General features: G+C 41.7%; 1 protein-coding gene across 8 annotated transcripts in view; it reads right to left on the bottom strand.

The window, feature by feature from the left end:
• Positions 1 to 17,498, bottom strand: part of MCF2L2 (MCF.2 cell line derived transforming sequence-like 2) — a 304,091-nt gene that overhangs the window by 131,175 nt on the left and 155,418 nt on the right. For all 8 annotated transcript variants that reach the window (XM_069975109.1, XM_069975111.1, XM_069975106.1 and 5 more), the window contains exons 9-11: positions 17,084 to 17,198; positions 3,654 to 3,773; positions 1,192 to 1,383 (exon numbers count right to left, since the gene is read on the bottom strand). In XM_069975109.1, the coding sequence (XP_069831210.1) occupies positions 1,192 to 1,383; positions 3,654 to 3,773; positions 17,084 to 17,198 (427 nt within the window). The remainder of the gene's footprint in view (positions 1 to 1,191; positions 1,384 to 3,653; positions 3,774 to 17,083; positions 17,199 to 17,498) is intronic.

Here is a 17,498-nt window from a genome sequence, read left to right as displayed (position 1 = left end):
CATTGCACACAATCACAGCAGCACTGTCAATTGTGTGAACTGATGGTTCTGTGCAGCCGCTATTCAATAAACAGACAAGTCAGTTTTTCTTGTGGCCGTTGGGGATCTCACTTCATCGGCGATTCCACCGATTTCAGCGCAATGCATATTTTGAATTATTCACGGCCGTGATTAATTCAAAATATACGTTGTGTGAACATGGCCTTAAATTTGAATAGTGATGGTGTCCACCCCCTGAGTTATAAAGAACTCTGATTGCTGCCCCCCTGACTGATCTGTATAACCAATCCCTACTAACAGGCGATGTTCCTGATTATTGAAGAAAAGCTATACCCATCCATATGAAAGGTAGTAGAGAAGAGGCCAGTAATTACAGACCAGTTAGCTTGGCATCCTTCTTGGATTGCACTTCATCTTTCTTGGATTACACTTCAGAAGCATTGACATCTGACGTCCCTCCTAGATCTAGTGCGCAAGTACAGCATTGCGTACTGATGGGGATTTCCATTCGCTCTCACTGCCTCCAAGAATGGGCGCGCTGCCTCTTTGAAATTGTTTACTGATCTGGACACTTTCTGCTCTACCGTCAATATTAAACCTCCTTATCTTCCTCTTCCTTTACCTACTCCCCCAATGCTTTGGACACCAGGAGGGAAATGAAAGGCGAGAGGATGATGAAACCAAGGCTGAACTTTTTGCCCATAATTCCAAAAGGTATTGTGGAGGCAGCATCACACTTTGGGGCTGTTTTTTTTTTTTTTTTTTTTTTGCAAATAGAAATGGGGCATAATTTTATATTTTTGTACATAAATATGGGCCTAATACTTCTTAGGAGTTTTTAGTGACCAATTTCTTTCTCATATACTGATACAGAAACTACAATGTATGAGTGTAGGTAATATGTATCAGCCTGAAGCCCAGATATTGTAGCTCATAGAGGACTACATAGACTGCATAGACTCTACTAGATTTGACATTGGAGAGCTGAACACACAAAGTAGACAATAGAAATGCAAAGCTTTACATCATAGAGCATTTGTCCTCAAAACCATTTTGAGGACAAAATCAAAAGTATAGTGTTTGCTGTCGTGTTTTGATACAATCCTTGCTGTGGTTAAAGAAATCGCATCAACTATGTCAACTGCAGGAACGTAGAATATCCAACTTGGATAAAATAATCAGATGGCTTACCTTGTCGAGTTGTTGGTGTAGCTCCAATGATTTTCCCAGGATGTCATATTTTTTCTTGGTTTCATTAGTGAAGTCATCACATATGCGCCTCAGCTCTATGCATTTTGGTCTAATAGAATCTATAGCATAGTGGTTATTTTGTATCAGCTGGTCTCCATGAAGAGCGTGTAGCTGGGCTTTCTCCAGTATACCCTAGTAATAAACCAAGATAACTGAACATAACTGAAGGAAAACTATAAATGTTTGCTTTTTTTTATGTACTTTTATATTGTCACAGGTATATGCTACAAATGTGCTTTTTTCAGTGGCAATCCTTGCCAGCACATAGCTGCAATACATCAAATAATATTCATACTACATATACAGTACTAGGCTGGGTTCACACACTGTATATTTCAGGCAGTATTTGGTCCTCAAGTCAGGTCCTCATAGCAACCAAAACCAGGAGTGGATTGAAAACACAGAAAGGATCTGTTCACATAATGTTGAAATTGAGTGGATGGCCGTCATATAACGGTAAATAACTGCCATTATTTCAATATAACAGCCGTTGTTTTAAAATAACAGCAAAAATTTGCCATTAAATGACGGCCATCCACTCAATTACAACATTATGTGAACAGAGCCTTTCTGTGTTTTCAATCCACTCCTGGTTTTGGTTGCTATACAGCCTCACAAATACAGCCTCAAATATACATAGTGTGAACCCAGCCTTATGCTGTATTATTATGTCACACTCTGCATAGGACTGTTCTCAGCTCGTTTTGGCTATATACAGCACCAGTATACACCAGGATGCTGTCAAAATGTATTCTAATGCATACTGCGCCATGCCAAAAGAATCAATATTTCACATGTAGTCTACTCATGACTAAGTTTGATATGCTTTATGCCATTCTAAAGTTTTATTTGTCAGAAACGAAAGTGTGGTAGACTATGCTGTTATGCCCCACAAATAAATTCTAAAAACATTTTTATCTAGACAGAAAAATAGAACTTGCATGCCCAAAATAAAATGTTGTATTGATGTGGACCCGACCACCATCATGATCAGCACAAAGAAAGGACCCTTCATTTTACACCCAGTGACTTGTCCACTCACTTCACTAAAACCCATCTGCCATACTAGGCACAGCTTCCCATACAGACAAACTGTTACATGTCCTGTTGAATATTAGGCAGGGGTTAGAACAGTGCTGTGTCTACCCTAGAGGCCAAAGCTGGAATGCCAAATGTCATTTTTGTCTTTTACGTATTTATGACAATATACACTGATGTAAAGAACCAGTCCCAAATGTTTCTACAACGAAAGATGACAACAAAACCAAAAGTAATTATAGTGATTATAGGGGAGATAATTAGGTGTATTTAGAGAACATACCATGATACAATGACAGGATATGTAGGAACATATACTGACCATAGGGAGAACTAATTATGTGTATGTAAACAGGATACTGGAGACAATCACAGGATGCCTATAAACATATACCTACAAAGATGTCCATTTTGTGGTATTAATACATTGAAAAATAACATAAACTAGACATAAGACAAAGTAGAGGAAAACATTATTAACCAGGCTGTGTTTAAGTCTTTAATGAATGCCCTTGAATTTTCCACCTAATGTAGGGTAAAAATTCTAAATGTATCCATTCCACAGGAAATGCAGACGTTTTGATATTCTAATTGTATAACTAGGTGAAAATATATGTTTTTTTACTCTTCAATTATACAACTCATGTGGTCTATTTGTCCCTAGGACCATTAAAGGGTTACTTTGCTATCAGAAAATTGTGTCTAAATGAGACTATAACCGCATTATATATACACAGATCCATTGGGACATTTAGGGATAGTGAAATGTATTTACAGCATGCTGCCTTGTGCTGAATCATGCTATAGAGCAGACAGGGTGTGAATGCAGAGGGTGCTGCAACCTCACTGCTTGTACAATAGTCTGCAGTGAAATTAGATGTTCTGCAACAGCTTTGCAATTTTAAATTAAAGCAATTTTACATGTATGTTTGATGGATCAATGAGCAGGTCAAATTCCAGATGGTCAAGTGTAATGTAAGCGTTATATTCTAGCAAACCACACAGTCCATCACAAACACCTGCTGAACATGAACTCAAAAAGTACATTAATTCAGAGCCTTAGAAGAGCCATAGAAATATCTTTTTTTGTAAAGTTCATCAGAATAATGTAGCATGTAGGGAGCATGCAGATTTGTCACTTACTATAAGATACCTTACATAAAGTAGCAAAGTTGGTACAAAATAGAAGGAGAGACCTCATGAAGGAGAGACCTATAGACAGGGGGCATAGGCCCATATGAGATAAGGTGAAAGTTGTTCTTGAATGCTGCTTGTGAAATTTTGTCTTCCAACTCAATATATAATTGTGGGTTCACATTATGGCCCTTTTCTAATACTCTGCAATGTTTCTTACAAATCCTTACCTGCCCCTTCTCCTCCTGTTGCTTTAACTCTTTAAGAAGTTGCTCTACTCTTGACACACTGTCTCCTATGTCTGTAAAGGAGGCTTGAGTATCCATCAGGGCATCCAGGGTAAGCTTCAGCTGTGGAGAAAGGACAGATAATGCTGATTATATCTTATAGTCATGAAATATTATGTTCCAAGGTTCTAGAACACTGGCACACCAGTATTACATACACTAGATGGATTCCTTAATTCACTTTTCACTTTGTACTGTATTATTAAGTATTAGAGCTCTCACAGAAGTGCTTAGGGCTTTACAATGCTCCCATATGCCTTCATACAGAAGCATATAAATGTACAGTATCTTTCTATTGGCTATGTAGACATTCAGCAGAGAAGAAATCATGATATGGTATGCCATTTTGAATTCTGAACTTTTTTCACAGAAATAGGTGATAGTCTGAATGTTTTTGATTGTTCATACTAAATATTACTTAAAAACTATGGAATTTAGTATTTGGTATTTAGCAACTGAAATTTATTATTCTACAGGCAATAACTTTGACACGGTATAATGGATACTTTCAGACCAAAATGCTCTTTGTTTGGCTTTCTAAGTATTTTTATCAGGGTATGTCACCTACTCTGACACACTTTTTGTTGTATAAAACAATATGCCAATACCACAGGGTAGCCAGATCTGAGCCAGATCTATTCATTTCAGTAGACCAAATGCAGCCTAAGGCTATGTTCACACTACGTATATTTGAGGCTGCATGTTTGAGGCTGTATAGCAACCAAAACAAAGAGTGGATTGGAAACACAGAAAGGCTCTGTTCACATAATGTTGTAATTGAGTGGATGGCCGTCATTTATTGGCAAATATGTGCTGTTATTTTATAACAACGGCTGTTGTATTGAAATAATGGAAGTTATTTACCGTTATATGGCGGCCATCCACTCAATTTCAACATTGTGTGGACAGAGCCTTTCTGTGTTTTCAATCCACTCCTGGTTTTCGTTGCTATGAGGACCTGACATGAGGACCAAATACAGCCTCAAATATACATAGTGTGAACCCAGCCCCAGGCTGCGTTCACACTACGTATATTTCAGTCAGTATATTTCAGTCAGTATTGCAACCAAAACCAGGAGTGGATTAAAAACACAGAAAGGATCTATTCACAAAATGTTGAAATTGAGTGGATGGCTGCCATATAAGAGTAAATAACTGCCATTATTTCAATATAACAGCCGTTGTTTTAAAATAACAGCAAATATTTGCCATTAAATGGCGGCCATCCACTCAATTTCAACATTGTGTGAACAGAGCCTTTCTGTGTTTTTAATCCACTCCTGGTTTTGGTTGCAATACTGACTGAAATATACTGACTGAAATATACATATACTGACTGAAATATACGTAGTGTGAACGTAGCCTAAGGGCCTAGACCTGAAGAATTAAAATCAAATGATGTTCATCTGGCCAGTATCAGCCGGGTGAACATGTAAGACAGCGGTCATTGTTCTTACCCAGTGTGAATATGGCCTTATTTTCAGCTGTTTGCTTGATTGAGGCTATGTTCCCATAGAGTTTTTCCAGCTGTTTTTTCAGCAGTTTTTCCATTCGTTTACAGTTAAGGCTGGGTTCACACTATGTATATTTCAGGCAGTATTTGGTCCTCATGTCAGGTCCTCATAGCAACCAAAACCAGGAGTGGATTGAAAACACAGAAAGGATCTGTTCACACAATGTTGAAATTGAGTGGATGGCCGCCATATAACAGTAAATAACGGCCATTATTTCAATACCACAGCCGTTGTTTTAAAATAACAGCAAATATTTGCCATTAAATGATGGCCATCCACTCAATTACAACATTATGTGAACAGAGCCTTTCTGTGTTTTCAATCCACTCCTGGTTTTGGTTGCTATACAGCCTCACAAATACAGCCTCAAATATACATAGTGTGAACCCAGCCTCAATATTGTGAGAACGCAGCCTAGAAGTGACTATATTTGGTCATTTTCTAAGGGTATAATTTTTTTTGTGGGACTCAAAAGCACAGGTGGGCATGCTTTTGATTACTGCAAAAAACGGTTTACACTTAGGGATGAACATAGTCACTTTTAGACTAAATCCGGTAATTTGAAACAAATGGATCTGATGCGACAAAAATGTGGTAGTGAGCATACAAATAACAAAATATGTGTCTGAATAGATGTGAGCATGCTAAATTAGTCATTTATCAAATCCTGTAATATAGAAAATGATTAAATTACTAGTTAAGTGGTCAGAATAATGGAAACTGCAGTTTAATGTCTTTAAATGTAATATAATGCTCTTGGGGAAAAGGCCTTCTCTATCTAAGTAATGTATTATTTGTTCCCTGTTGGCAGAGACTTCAAAAGAGAAGGATTTAGGGTTTGTGATTTCTGACAGCCTCAAACTGAATCACCAGTGCAGCCAGGTGATAGGGAAAGCTAATCATATCCAAAGAGGAAATTTTTTCTCCTTTTCTTTGTTATGAACATATTGCAATTCAGCTCCATTCACTTAAATGGAACTGAACTGTAAAAGCACACCCAAACTAAGGACATGAGTGGTGCTGTTTGTGGAAGAAAATGGCCACCTTTTTCTAAGCCTGGATAACCCCTTTAAGAATCTTAATCTGTATAGTCTGTAGGAAAAGAAGGGAAAAAGGTGACATGATGTAAACCTTTAAATATGTTAATGGCTTAAATATGGTTCAGGAGCTATCGTGAAAGCACATATGAAATTGTGTGTCCAGTTCTGGAGACCTCACCGGCAAAAAGATATTGATAGACTAGAACAGGTGCATAGACTGGCTACAAAAATAGTAGAAAGTCTCAAGTATTAAACATATCAGGACGTAAGTATCTCTAAAGGGGGAAATGTATCATCTGTATCACTTTTTATTTTGAGCAGTTGGTACGTAAGTTGTGAAAAATCATCATTAGGCCCAAGTGACTTTATAATTCTTGTGCAATTTTTGCCTAAAACAGCATAGCTAAAAACTACGCTAGTGTAGCAGTGGAGTACTGCTGCATAATTATTTCCCCAAAATTAAAAGTTTTGACATAAAAAATTTATCAAAAAAAGGTAGCTTATTTGAAACCAAACACAGAGGGATAGCAAATGTAGCGTAAACTATACAAATGTACTTTAACTACTTTGCCTTTGATAAACGTTGCACAAAAAACACACTGTGCGAAAAAAAATCTGAATTAGCAAAAAAGAAAGAGTGCAAACACATTGATACATTTGCCCCTAAGGCTGGGTTCACACTATGTATATTTGAGGCTGTATTTGTGAGGCTGTATAGCAACCAAAACCAGGAGTGGATTAATAACACAGAAAGGCTATGTTCACATAATGTTGTAATTGAGTGGATGGCCATCATTTAATGGCAAATATTTGCTGTTATTTTAAAACAACGGCTGTGGTATTGAAATAATGGCCGTTATTTACTGTTATATGGCGGCCATCCACTCAATTTCAACATTGTGTGAACAGATCCTTTCTGTGTTTTCAATCCACTCCTGGTTTTGGTTGCTATGAGGACCTGACATGAGGACCAAATACAGCCTCAAATATACATAGTGTGAACCCAGCCTTAATCTGTATAGTCTGGTGGAAAAAGGGAAAGGTATGATCGGAACCTTAAAATATGTTAAAGGACTAAATAAGGTTCAAGAGGGAAGTGTTTTTAATAAGAAACTAAACACAAGAACAAGGGGGCACAATCTGAGGATAGTTGGGGGAAAGATCAGAAGAAACATGAGAAAATAACACTTATGTATGAAAGAGTAGTAGATGCTTAAAACCAACTTCCAGCAGATCTGGTTGGTAAATCTACAATAACAGAATTTACTCTGGTGAAATTTTTATTTATTTTTTTTCAAATCAACTGGTGACAGAAAGTTATACAGATACAGTAAATGAATTGTATTTATAAATCTCAACTCCCATTACTTATAAGCTGCTTTATGCCCTGTACAGTCATGGCCAAAAGTTTTGAGAATGACACAAATATTATATTTTCACATGATCTGATGCCCTCTGGTTTTTATGTGTGTTTGTCAGATGTTTTTATCACATACAGAAATATAATTGCAATTATATTATGAGCTTATATTGACAGTTAGAATGAGTTAATGCAGCAAGTCAATATTTGCAGTGTTGACCCTTCTTCTTCAGGACCTCTGCAATTCTCCCTGACACGCTCTCAATTAACTTCTGGACCAAATCCTGACTGATAGCAGTCGATTCTTGCACAATCAATGTTTGCATTTTGTCAGAATTTGTTGGTTTTTGTTTGTCCACCCGTCTCTTGATGATTGACCAATGATTCTCAATGGGATTAAGATCTGGGGAGTTTCCAGGCCATGGACCCAAAATCTCTATGTTTTATTCCCTGAGCCATTTAGTTATCACCTTTGCTTTATGGCAAGGTGCTCCATCATGCTGGAAAAGGCATTGTTGATCGCCAAACTGCTCTTGGACGGTTGGGAGAAGTTGCTCTTGGAGGACATTCTGGTACCAAGTGTGAGAGCCGATTCCCTTGGCTGAGAAGTAACCCCACACATGAATGGTTTCAGGATGCTTTACAGTTGGCATGAGACAAGACTGGTGGTAGCGCTCACCTCGTCTTCTCCGAATAAGCTGTTTTCCAGATGTCCCAAACAATCGGAAATGGGATTCATCAGAGAAAAGGACTTTACATCAGTCCTCAGCAGGCAACTCCCTGTACCTTTTGCAGAATATCAGTCTGTCCCTGATGTTTTTTCTGGAGAGAAGTGGCTTCTTTGCTGCCCTCCTTGACACCAGGCCTTGCTCCAAGAGTCTCCGCCTCACAGTGCCTGCAGATGCACTCACACCTGCCTGCTCCCATTCCTGAGCAAGCTCTGCACTGCTGGTAGCCCGATCCCGCAGCTGAAACACTTTTAAGAGACGGTTCTGGCGCTTGCTGGTCTTTCTTGGAAGCCCTGGAGCCTTTTTGGCAACAATAAAACCTCTCTCCTTGAAGTTCTTGATGATGCGATAGATTGTTGACTGAGGTGCAATCTTTCTAGCTGCGATACTCTTCCCTGTTAGGCCATTTTTGTGCAGTGCAATGATGACTGCACATGTTTCTTTAGAGATAACCATGGTTAACAGAAGAGAAACAATGATGCCAAGCACCAGCCTCCTTTTAAAGTGTCCAGTGGTGTCATTCTTACTTAATCATGACAGATTGATCTTCAGCCCTGTCCTCATCAACACCCACACCTGTGTTAATGGAGCAATCACTGAAACGATGTTAGCTGATCCTTTTAAGGCAGGGCTGCAATGATGTTGAAATGTGTTTTGGGGATAAAGTTCATTTTCTAGGCAAATATTGACTTTGCAAGTAATTGCTGTTAAGCTGATCACTCTTTATAACATTCTGGAGTATATGCAAATTGCCATTTTAAAAACTGAAGCAGTAGACTTTGTAAAAATTAATATTTGTATCATTCTCAAAACTTTTGGCCATGACTGTAGGATGTGGTGTTTTCTTTCCAGTCTGACACGGTGCTGCCACCTCTGTCTGTGACAGGAACTGTCTAGCACAGTGCTTCTCAAACTTTTTGTTCTCGGGCCTCACCCGGCAATCCATGTTGATGCTCGGGCCTCACCAACAAACATATACAACTATGAAGCGCCAGATAGCGCCATGTAGTGCACATAATATCCCAGAGCAGTGTCAAAACAACACCAAAGTGCAGAAATAAATGTTGCTTCACCTTTAGTAAACCACCAGCACAGTGCAGAAAATACATACTGCTCCACCTGCAGTGACCCATCACCACATAGTGCTCCACCTGTATACCAGCCCCACAATGCAGCATTTCTTTCTCCATAACGCACCTGGCAGCTTACACACACACACATGCTAGCATGATTCTACTCTTAACCTCCTCTTCCTGTGGTAGCTCCCCTCCTTACCCCATTTCTGTACATTTGGCATTCCTGACACTGTCAGAGTGATGTGCAGTGTTCCTGGCACTGTCAAAGTAGTAGGTATTCCCATAATAGCTCCCATATAGTAGTTAATACCTTCAATAATGCCTTACAAATAGTAAATTCCCCCACTAGAGCCCCACAAACAGTTAATAACCCCAATAGTGCCCAGCAAACAGTTAAATCCCCCAGATTAGGTATGTAGGTTGCCCCCTGTGCGTAAGACCCCCTGCTTTTCCCCATATACTAATAATGCCACAGCTTTGACACTCATACAATAATAATGCCTGCTGCTATACCGTTATATAGTAATAATGTCCCCTGCTGTGCCCTCCATATAGTAATAATGTCCCCTGCTGTGTCCTCCATATAGTAATAATGTCTCCTGCTGTGTCCCCATATAGTAATAATGTTTCCCGCTATGTCCCCATAGTAAATGCCCCCTGCTGTGCCCCCATAGCAATATCCACCGTTCCACTCCCCCCACCACCACCATAACACAAAAAGTCATACTCTCCTAATCTGGGCAGAGAGCGGGTCTTCCTCTCTTCTCCAGCTTCTGAGCCACTGGAAAAATCACGTCCAGGCCTGGTGTGCAGAGTGAGGTCCGAGGGGGACAGAGGGGGGAGAGAAGGAAAGAGGGGGAGAGAGGAAGAGAGAGGAGGTAAAGGGGGTAGATGAGGTGAAGGGGGTAAAGGGGGGAGGAAAGAGGAGGTTATGGGGGAGAGGAGGATAGAGGGGGGAGGGAGAGAGGAGGTAAAAGGGGTGAGGGGGAGACAGAAGGATGGAAAGAGGAGGTAATGGGGAGAGAGGAGGTAAAGGGGGAGATGAAGAGAGAGCGGAGGTAAAGGGGGTGAGGGAGAGAGAAAAGGCAAAGAGTTGGTGATGGGAAGAGGACAAGAGGGGGTGAGGGGGATAGAGGAGGAGGGAAAGAGGAGGTGATGGGGGAAAGGTTATGGAGGTGAGGGGGAGAGAGGAGGTAAAGGGGGAGATGGAGAGAGGAAGTAAAGGGGGAAGAAAGGAGATGATAGGGGTACAGAGGAGATGATAGGGGTAGAGGAGATGATGGGGTACAGAGGAGGGGGAGAGAGGAGATGTGGGGGTACAGAGGAAATGAGGGGGAGAGAGGAGATGATGGGGGTACAGAGGAGATGATGGGGGAGAGAGGAGGGGGAGAGAGGAGATGATGGGGGTACAGAGGAGATTATGGGGGTAGAGAGGAGGGGGAGAGAGGAGATGATGGGGGTACACAGGAGATGATGGGGTACAGAGGAGGGGGAGAGAGGAGATGTGGGGGGTACAGAGGAAATGAGGGGGAGAGAGGAGATGACGGGGGTACAGAGGAGGTGACGGGGGAGAGAGGAGGGGGAGAGAGGAGATGATGGGGGTACAGAGGAGATGATGGGGTAGAGGAGATGATGGGGTACAGAGGAGGGGGAGAGAGGAAATGAGGGGGGTACAGAGGAAATGAGGGGGAGAGAGGAGATGATGGGGGTACAGAGGAGGTGACGGGGGAGAGAGGAGATTATGGGGGTAGAGAGGAGGGGGAGAGAGGAGATGATGGGGGTACAGAGGAGATGATGGGGTAGAGGAGATGATGGGGTACAGAGGAGGGGGAGCGAGGAAATGAGGGGGGTACAGAGGAAATGAAGGGGAGAGAGGAGATGATGGGGGTACAAAGGAGGTGATGGGGGAGGGAGGAGGGGGAGAGAGGAGATGATGGGGGTACAGAGGAGATGATGGGGGTAAAGAGGGGGTAGAGAAGAGGTGGAGGGGTGGATTTGGAGTGGGGAGAGGGGGGTGTGCTATTACTGAGAGGGGTCTGGCCAGCTTTCGGTAAGGTCAGCGAGGGGGTAGTGGTGCGCGCGGCTACCCTGCCGGAGGCTCCTGCAGCAGTGGATTGTGGACCGGCAGATGTGGCACCACACTTCCACCGGCAGCAGCGTCAGCCGTAGCACGTGGGGCGCCCCATCCCCCGGTCCACAATCCACTGCCTGAACGTGGGGGAAGCGGCGGCAGCAGGTGGGCACCCCATCCCCCTGTCCACAATCCGCTGCAGGAGCCGTGGGTGGGGTAGCCTCGCACACACCACAGCCCCCTTAGCCACTGACTTTCCTTGTGGCCGTGCTGTTTCGGCGGCCGCCTGCAGGGACATCAGCCTGCCGCTGCCGCATCTCCTATCCGCCTGCCCAGGACTCCCCCGGCTGCCGCATAGCCTCCCTGAGCCCCCGATCCTCCGACTGCATCCTTCCCCTAGCAGCCTCACCAAGTTCCGTAACCCCACAGAACACTGCTGAGCTGCTGCTGGGGGAAGGATGTGAGGGCAGCGGCAGTGATAGGTGCCGGGACACTGCTGTGTGATAGCAGTGTCCCGGCACCCAAAACAAAAGTAATTTTTTCCCCCCACCTCCCCGCGTACCCCCTCAAACAGCGGCCTGTACCCCCTGGGGTACACGTACCGCAGGTTGAGAAGCCCTGATTTAAACAGAAGGTCATAAATCCCGGAGTCCCTGCTGTGTGCCGATGTCAGGCACAGACCGGGACCCTGCGCCTCACCAGACTGTCAGCTGCGCCTCACCAGTGAGGCGCGCCTCACAGTTTGAGAAGCGCTGGTCTAGCAAATACCCATAGAAAAGCTCTCCTGCTCTGAACAGAGAGCACTGTGTCAGACTGGAGAGAATACACCACTTTTTGCAGGACTTACAGCAGCTGATAATTACTTTATAAATAGAGGTAATTTACAAATCTGTATAACTTTCTGGCATCAGTTGATTTGAAAACTATTTTTTCCACCGGAGTACCCCTTAAAGCATTTCTGGGATAAACATATATCCATGCTAAGGTAATAATAAGAAAGGAAATAATATAAGGATAGACTAGACAGCCTAGGTGTTTACTTTACTCATTAATCAAACTGGTATACAGGAAACAACATTGCTCACTTAGGGGGTCACACACATGCATACTCATTGCTTTGTAGTTTCAAGTAAACATTCACATGCACATCCTAATAAATATAACCCAGGACAGATTTATTATTTGCTAGTAATAAACTATTTCACCAGTACAGTATATAAACTACCATTCATCTACCATTCATCCGACTAGTTGGATAGTCTCTAAAAGTCTCCGCAAGCAAACATGGCTTTGTAGTATTAGGATATGTTAACACTGATTAGGAGTTGACACACTCAGGAGGCAGGAGGTAGAATTCCTATGCTTTTACTTCGTGTGAACACACCCGTATACAGCCCTTGCAGAGTTCCTGCTCCTCTGTTTAGTCCTTTCATAGACACCTAAATCAGTGTCTGCATAAATGTCAACATCCTGAGTACATAACATCAAGTCAATGGGGATGGGGGACATTTATTAAGTCCGGCTTTTTTGCGCCGGGCTTAAAAATGTTCCTGCAGAGCAGACAGTATGCAAATTTATGTAGAGGCCTCTACACAAATCCTGAGCGCACGCAGGGAAACCTACGCCAGCTCTGAGCTGACGTAGGTTTTCTTATCATTGCAAAATCAAAAAATTCTGCGGACCTAGAGTCCCCAGCCCCCGTTCCGAACTGTGCATGGAGTTTGTATGCTCTTTCTATGTTTGTATGACTTTCTTAGGTACTTTACCTTCTGCACTCCAAAGACTTAAGACCGTATATTTATGCTACAATAATGCGAGGTAATCGAACTATGACCTGTAAGTTTAGTGCTCGCTTCCCCTTTGTTTCCCACTTGCTAAAAAGATAAGCCCGCACGATAACGATCGAATTCGAACGATAATCGTACGTGTAAACGCTGCGAACGATCAAACGACGAACGAGAAATCGTTCATTTTGATCTTACATGTTCTAAAATTGTTGTTCGTCGTTCGCAAAAAAAATCGCAGATCGTTCCGTGTAAACAGTTGTTCGCCGATTTAACCAATGTGTGAGATAGGCTTAAGCAAACGCAAAACGATCGCAAAACGAATTTCCGTACGATATATCGTACCATCTAAATGCTGACCGTTATGAAAAAAAAATCGTTACTCCGACATCGTTAATTGTACGTTCAGCCAAATTATCGTTTTGTGTAAACGCAGCATAAGTTTCATCTGTATAGTCTGTATTTTTCACCGATGGGTAAAAGGTGGAAAGGAGCAATGGTCAAAATGATGGCACTAGCTAGAATTACAGATCCATATGTTTTACACAAACACATGGATCACATAGATTTCTATTGGTGTGTCCATTCCACACTAGGACATGTCCTTTTTTTATGTTGCACAGATCTGCCTATGTAAATAGGCACAGGGAAACCAATGGGATATAAATTTGTCCGTAATTGCGAATCCACAATCAGACACATTTTTGCAGATGAGTGAATGAGGCCCCGGTAGATTAGTATGCTTCCTATTAAACTAGTGTGTGTCTATTATAAGAATATTGGATAGTGTGGTGCTATGGGAGCCGAAGTGACCAATGACGATGTCAATATATGTTGATATTAAATAAGCAACATAAATATTAACAGAGTAACAGCTATACAACAGTGCTGCAGAATAAATGCACAGTTTTATATGTGTAGGTGCTAACTATCAAGTTAGATAAATACAATCATTTTATGAACAGTAAACTTGCTTCAAGGGCTCCAAGAGAAATGCTGAATATAAGCATTAGAAATACAGCTGCCAAGCTACTAGTACCAGTGCTAATATTTCAGTTATGTATGTGTCCATCGAGTTTCCTTCCCTGTTTTTATCAGTTACTATTTGGTAACTGAAAGTTGCACACTTGATGTACACAGACCAATTACAAAACGGTAACACATCAGCCTCCAGCTGCTGGACTAAGGTTGCAAAACTGCAGGATGTCTGTACTAATCCATTTAACGGCAATAAATCTATCCACTGCTCTCTTATGATGCTTAGGATGGGAGGGGAAAAAATCTTTCTTGGGGAGGCCTTTAACTAATTATGATATTTACCTGTTTACTAAGCAGCGCTTCCATTCATTCAAGAAAATGCAAAAAGGAGGTGATCTTTCATGTCCAAAATTTTACTGTTACCACCAGTTAAGAAGTGCAGTGATTTGCCATTTTTTTTTATCCAACACATACAGTATTCTGGTCTTTAAAATATTTTTTTAAAACTCAGGGACACAATGAAATCGTTCTGCCCTGTATACATACTTACTAAATAAGAAGCCCTTTTTGTCCTTGTATAAGATGGGTAGAAATTACTCATTAGTTATTTCAGCAACACATTACAAATAGCATAGGAAATAGCCCGACAACTGCTGTGACAGATCACACGCCCACTCTGACTTCATGACATTTACTCATATACACAATGATGGACAGAAGTAATTGGAGAGTTCTCTATGGGGCTTAGGGCCCTATTCCACCGGACGATTATCGTTCAGATTATCGGTAAATCGTTTGAATCTAAATAATAATCGTTCGGTTGAAATGCAGTTAACGATTAACGACCGAACGAGAAATCGTTGATCGCTTTATAAGACCTGGAGCTATTTTTATCGTTGCTCGTTCGCAAAACGTTTGCAATCGTTCGCATTGAATAAGACGTTGCTCGGTCGTTCGCAGTAGATACGAACGCAATAGCAAAGAAATAGCGAAGCAAAAACGATCGCAAATCATAAGTAACAATTATCGTTTAATGGAAATGAGTGAACATTTTCAGGTCTTTCGCAATAGCGGTCGTTTGAGATCGTTAATCGCTAACGATTATGCGAACGATAATCGTCCGGTGGAATAGGGCCAGTAGCCTACCTTTCTGAGCTGTTTGTTTGCAATTGTCAATGAGGAAGTGTGGCCTCACCACAATATAACAAGTCCAAGTATTAGCAAGGCAATGAAGGAAACAATGGAAATATCCTTAATTCCTCTGGAAATACTAAATCAACAGTGTGATTTCTTAGAAAAAATACTGAACGCAAAAATCTAGGTTGTCTTCAGAAGTTTTTAAAAGTGTGAGGTAGACAATGTCAGTCACCTTTTAACTTGCTTGAGTTGTAATCTCCTCAACTTTGTCCCCATATAATGCTGGTATTAAACAAACCTTGTCGCTTTGGATTTCTGGTAAGTTCAGCTGTTTTACAGCATGATAACAACAACAAAAATAATAAATGTATATTGCAAACTTGCTTTATATCACATTTACTATTGATTTAGATTTTGAAAGTTATAAAAAACAGTGAAACTTTTACGATTGTAAGAGATGAGAGACGCATAGCTAAACCAGCCCCTTAACCTTTTTTATGACCTGTACAAAACATGAGGTGTGGAGGCTGCGTACCACATATTCAGAAAGAATGCCATTTCCTTGATGATCTATTTAAAGGGTAAGTAAAAGTAAGTTAATAGACTCTAAGGGTCCTATTCCACGGGCCGATAAGGGCCCGATCAACAATGTAAACGAGCACCGATCTGCTAGATCGGCGCTCGTTTACTGGGCCTATTTCACGGCCCGATAATCGTTTAGCAAGGGCTGCCGTTACCGATGTCCTTGCAGCCCTTGTTTAGCATACATTAACTACTATGCTTCAGGACTTCTCCTCCACTTCTCAGCGGGTCCCGCGCGCAGCAGTAGCTTCGGAGCGACATGTCTGAGCTGACAGGCCGCTCAGCCAATCTCTGGCCGTGGTGGTCCTGGCCAGTGATTGGCTAAGCAGGTTGTCAGCTCAGACAGGCCGCTCCGAAGCTGCTGCTGAGCGCGGGACCTGGTGAGAAGTGGAGGAGAAGTCCTGCAGCATAGTAGTTAATGTATGCTGTCTTATGAAATCATCTGTTGCCAGCCACGCACCACTATTCCACTTAGCGATGCGTGGTCAGTGACCGATGATTTTAGGTTTTCACCTAAATAAACGATCAGCCGATCACACGATCATCGGCTGATCGTTGTCTCTATTCCACGGAGCAATTATCACTCCGTGGAATATTCCCCTAGCTTGCTATTATGTTTCCATAGCATACAGGACCGTGTGATGGAAGATAGTTTTCTTATTTTCATCCTCAGTGCCTCTTTAGTTAAATCTTCAGTTGAATTAATATGTAAATAAAGTGGTTGGGATGGTGAACTGGGGTGGGACTACTGCCCTCAGTGCACAAATACAGCCTGACCCCTCCTAATGAATATTGCTGCACTTTGCAGTGCAATATTCATGAGGAAGGGCAGATCGGTGCACTGAATTTACATATTTATTAAACTGAAGATTACACAAACACAGTGCTGAGGATGAAGGTAAGAAATTTTTCTTCATTCTCAGCGTCCCCAACAATATGGGAACATAACAGCAGGTTAAAGTCCTTTGTGTTCATTTCTCTTTAAATCTTTGCATCCTGTCATATGCTGCTGTATTGCATATATGTAGCGTGCACACTTTATCTATAGAAAAGATGAAGTACCTATATTTTTAGAAAAGATGAAGTAAAACTATTTTAAATACCTCTCTGAAGTCATGCTCAAAGTGTCGCAGCTGCAAGCACTGCTCTAACTTCAGATGATGGCGGCTCCAAAACTGATTGAAAGCTTTTTCAGTTTCATCCAATTGAGCCAGTAACCTGGTGAGAAAATGGGAAAAGAATCTCTAAGCAGATGCACAACTCAAATAGAAAACACTTAAAACATTTACTCTTTTGCCTATCACAAGAATATGGAGAAAATTGTCTCTAGAATGAATGAAGCACACTAAGGGGGAGATTTCTCAAAGGGTGTAAAATTTAGACTGGTGCAAACTGCCCACAGCAACCAATCACAGCTCAGCTTACAGCTCTGGTAAAATGAAAGAGGAACTCTAACTGGTTGCTGTGGGCAGTTTGCACCGGTCTAAATGTTACACTCTTTGATAAATCACCCCCTAA

Source organism: Dendropsophus ebraccatus, chromosome 6 (genome assembly GCF_027789765.1).
Source record: "Dendropsophus ebraccatus isolate aDenEbr1 chromosome 6, aDenEbr1.pat, whole genome shotgun sequence".
Taxonomy (NCBI): Eukaryota; Metazoa; Chordata; class Amphibia; order Anura; family Hylidae; genus Dendropsophus; species Dendropsophus ebraccatus.
Note: the sequence above shows the minus strand (reverse complement) of the source record. Positions and strands in the feature narration are given on the sequence as shown.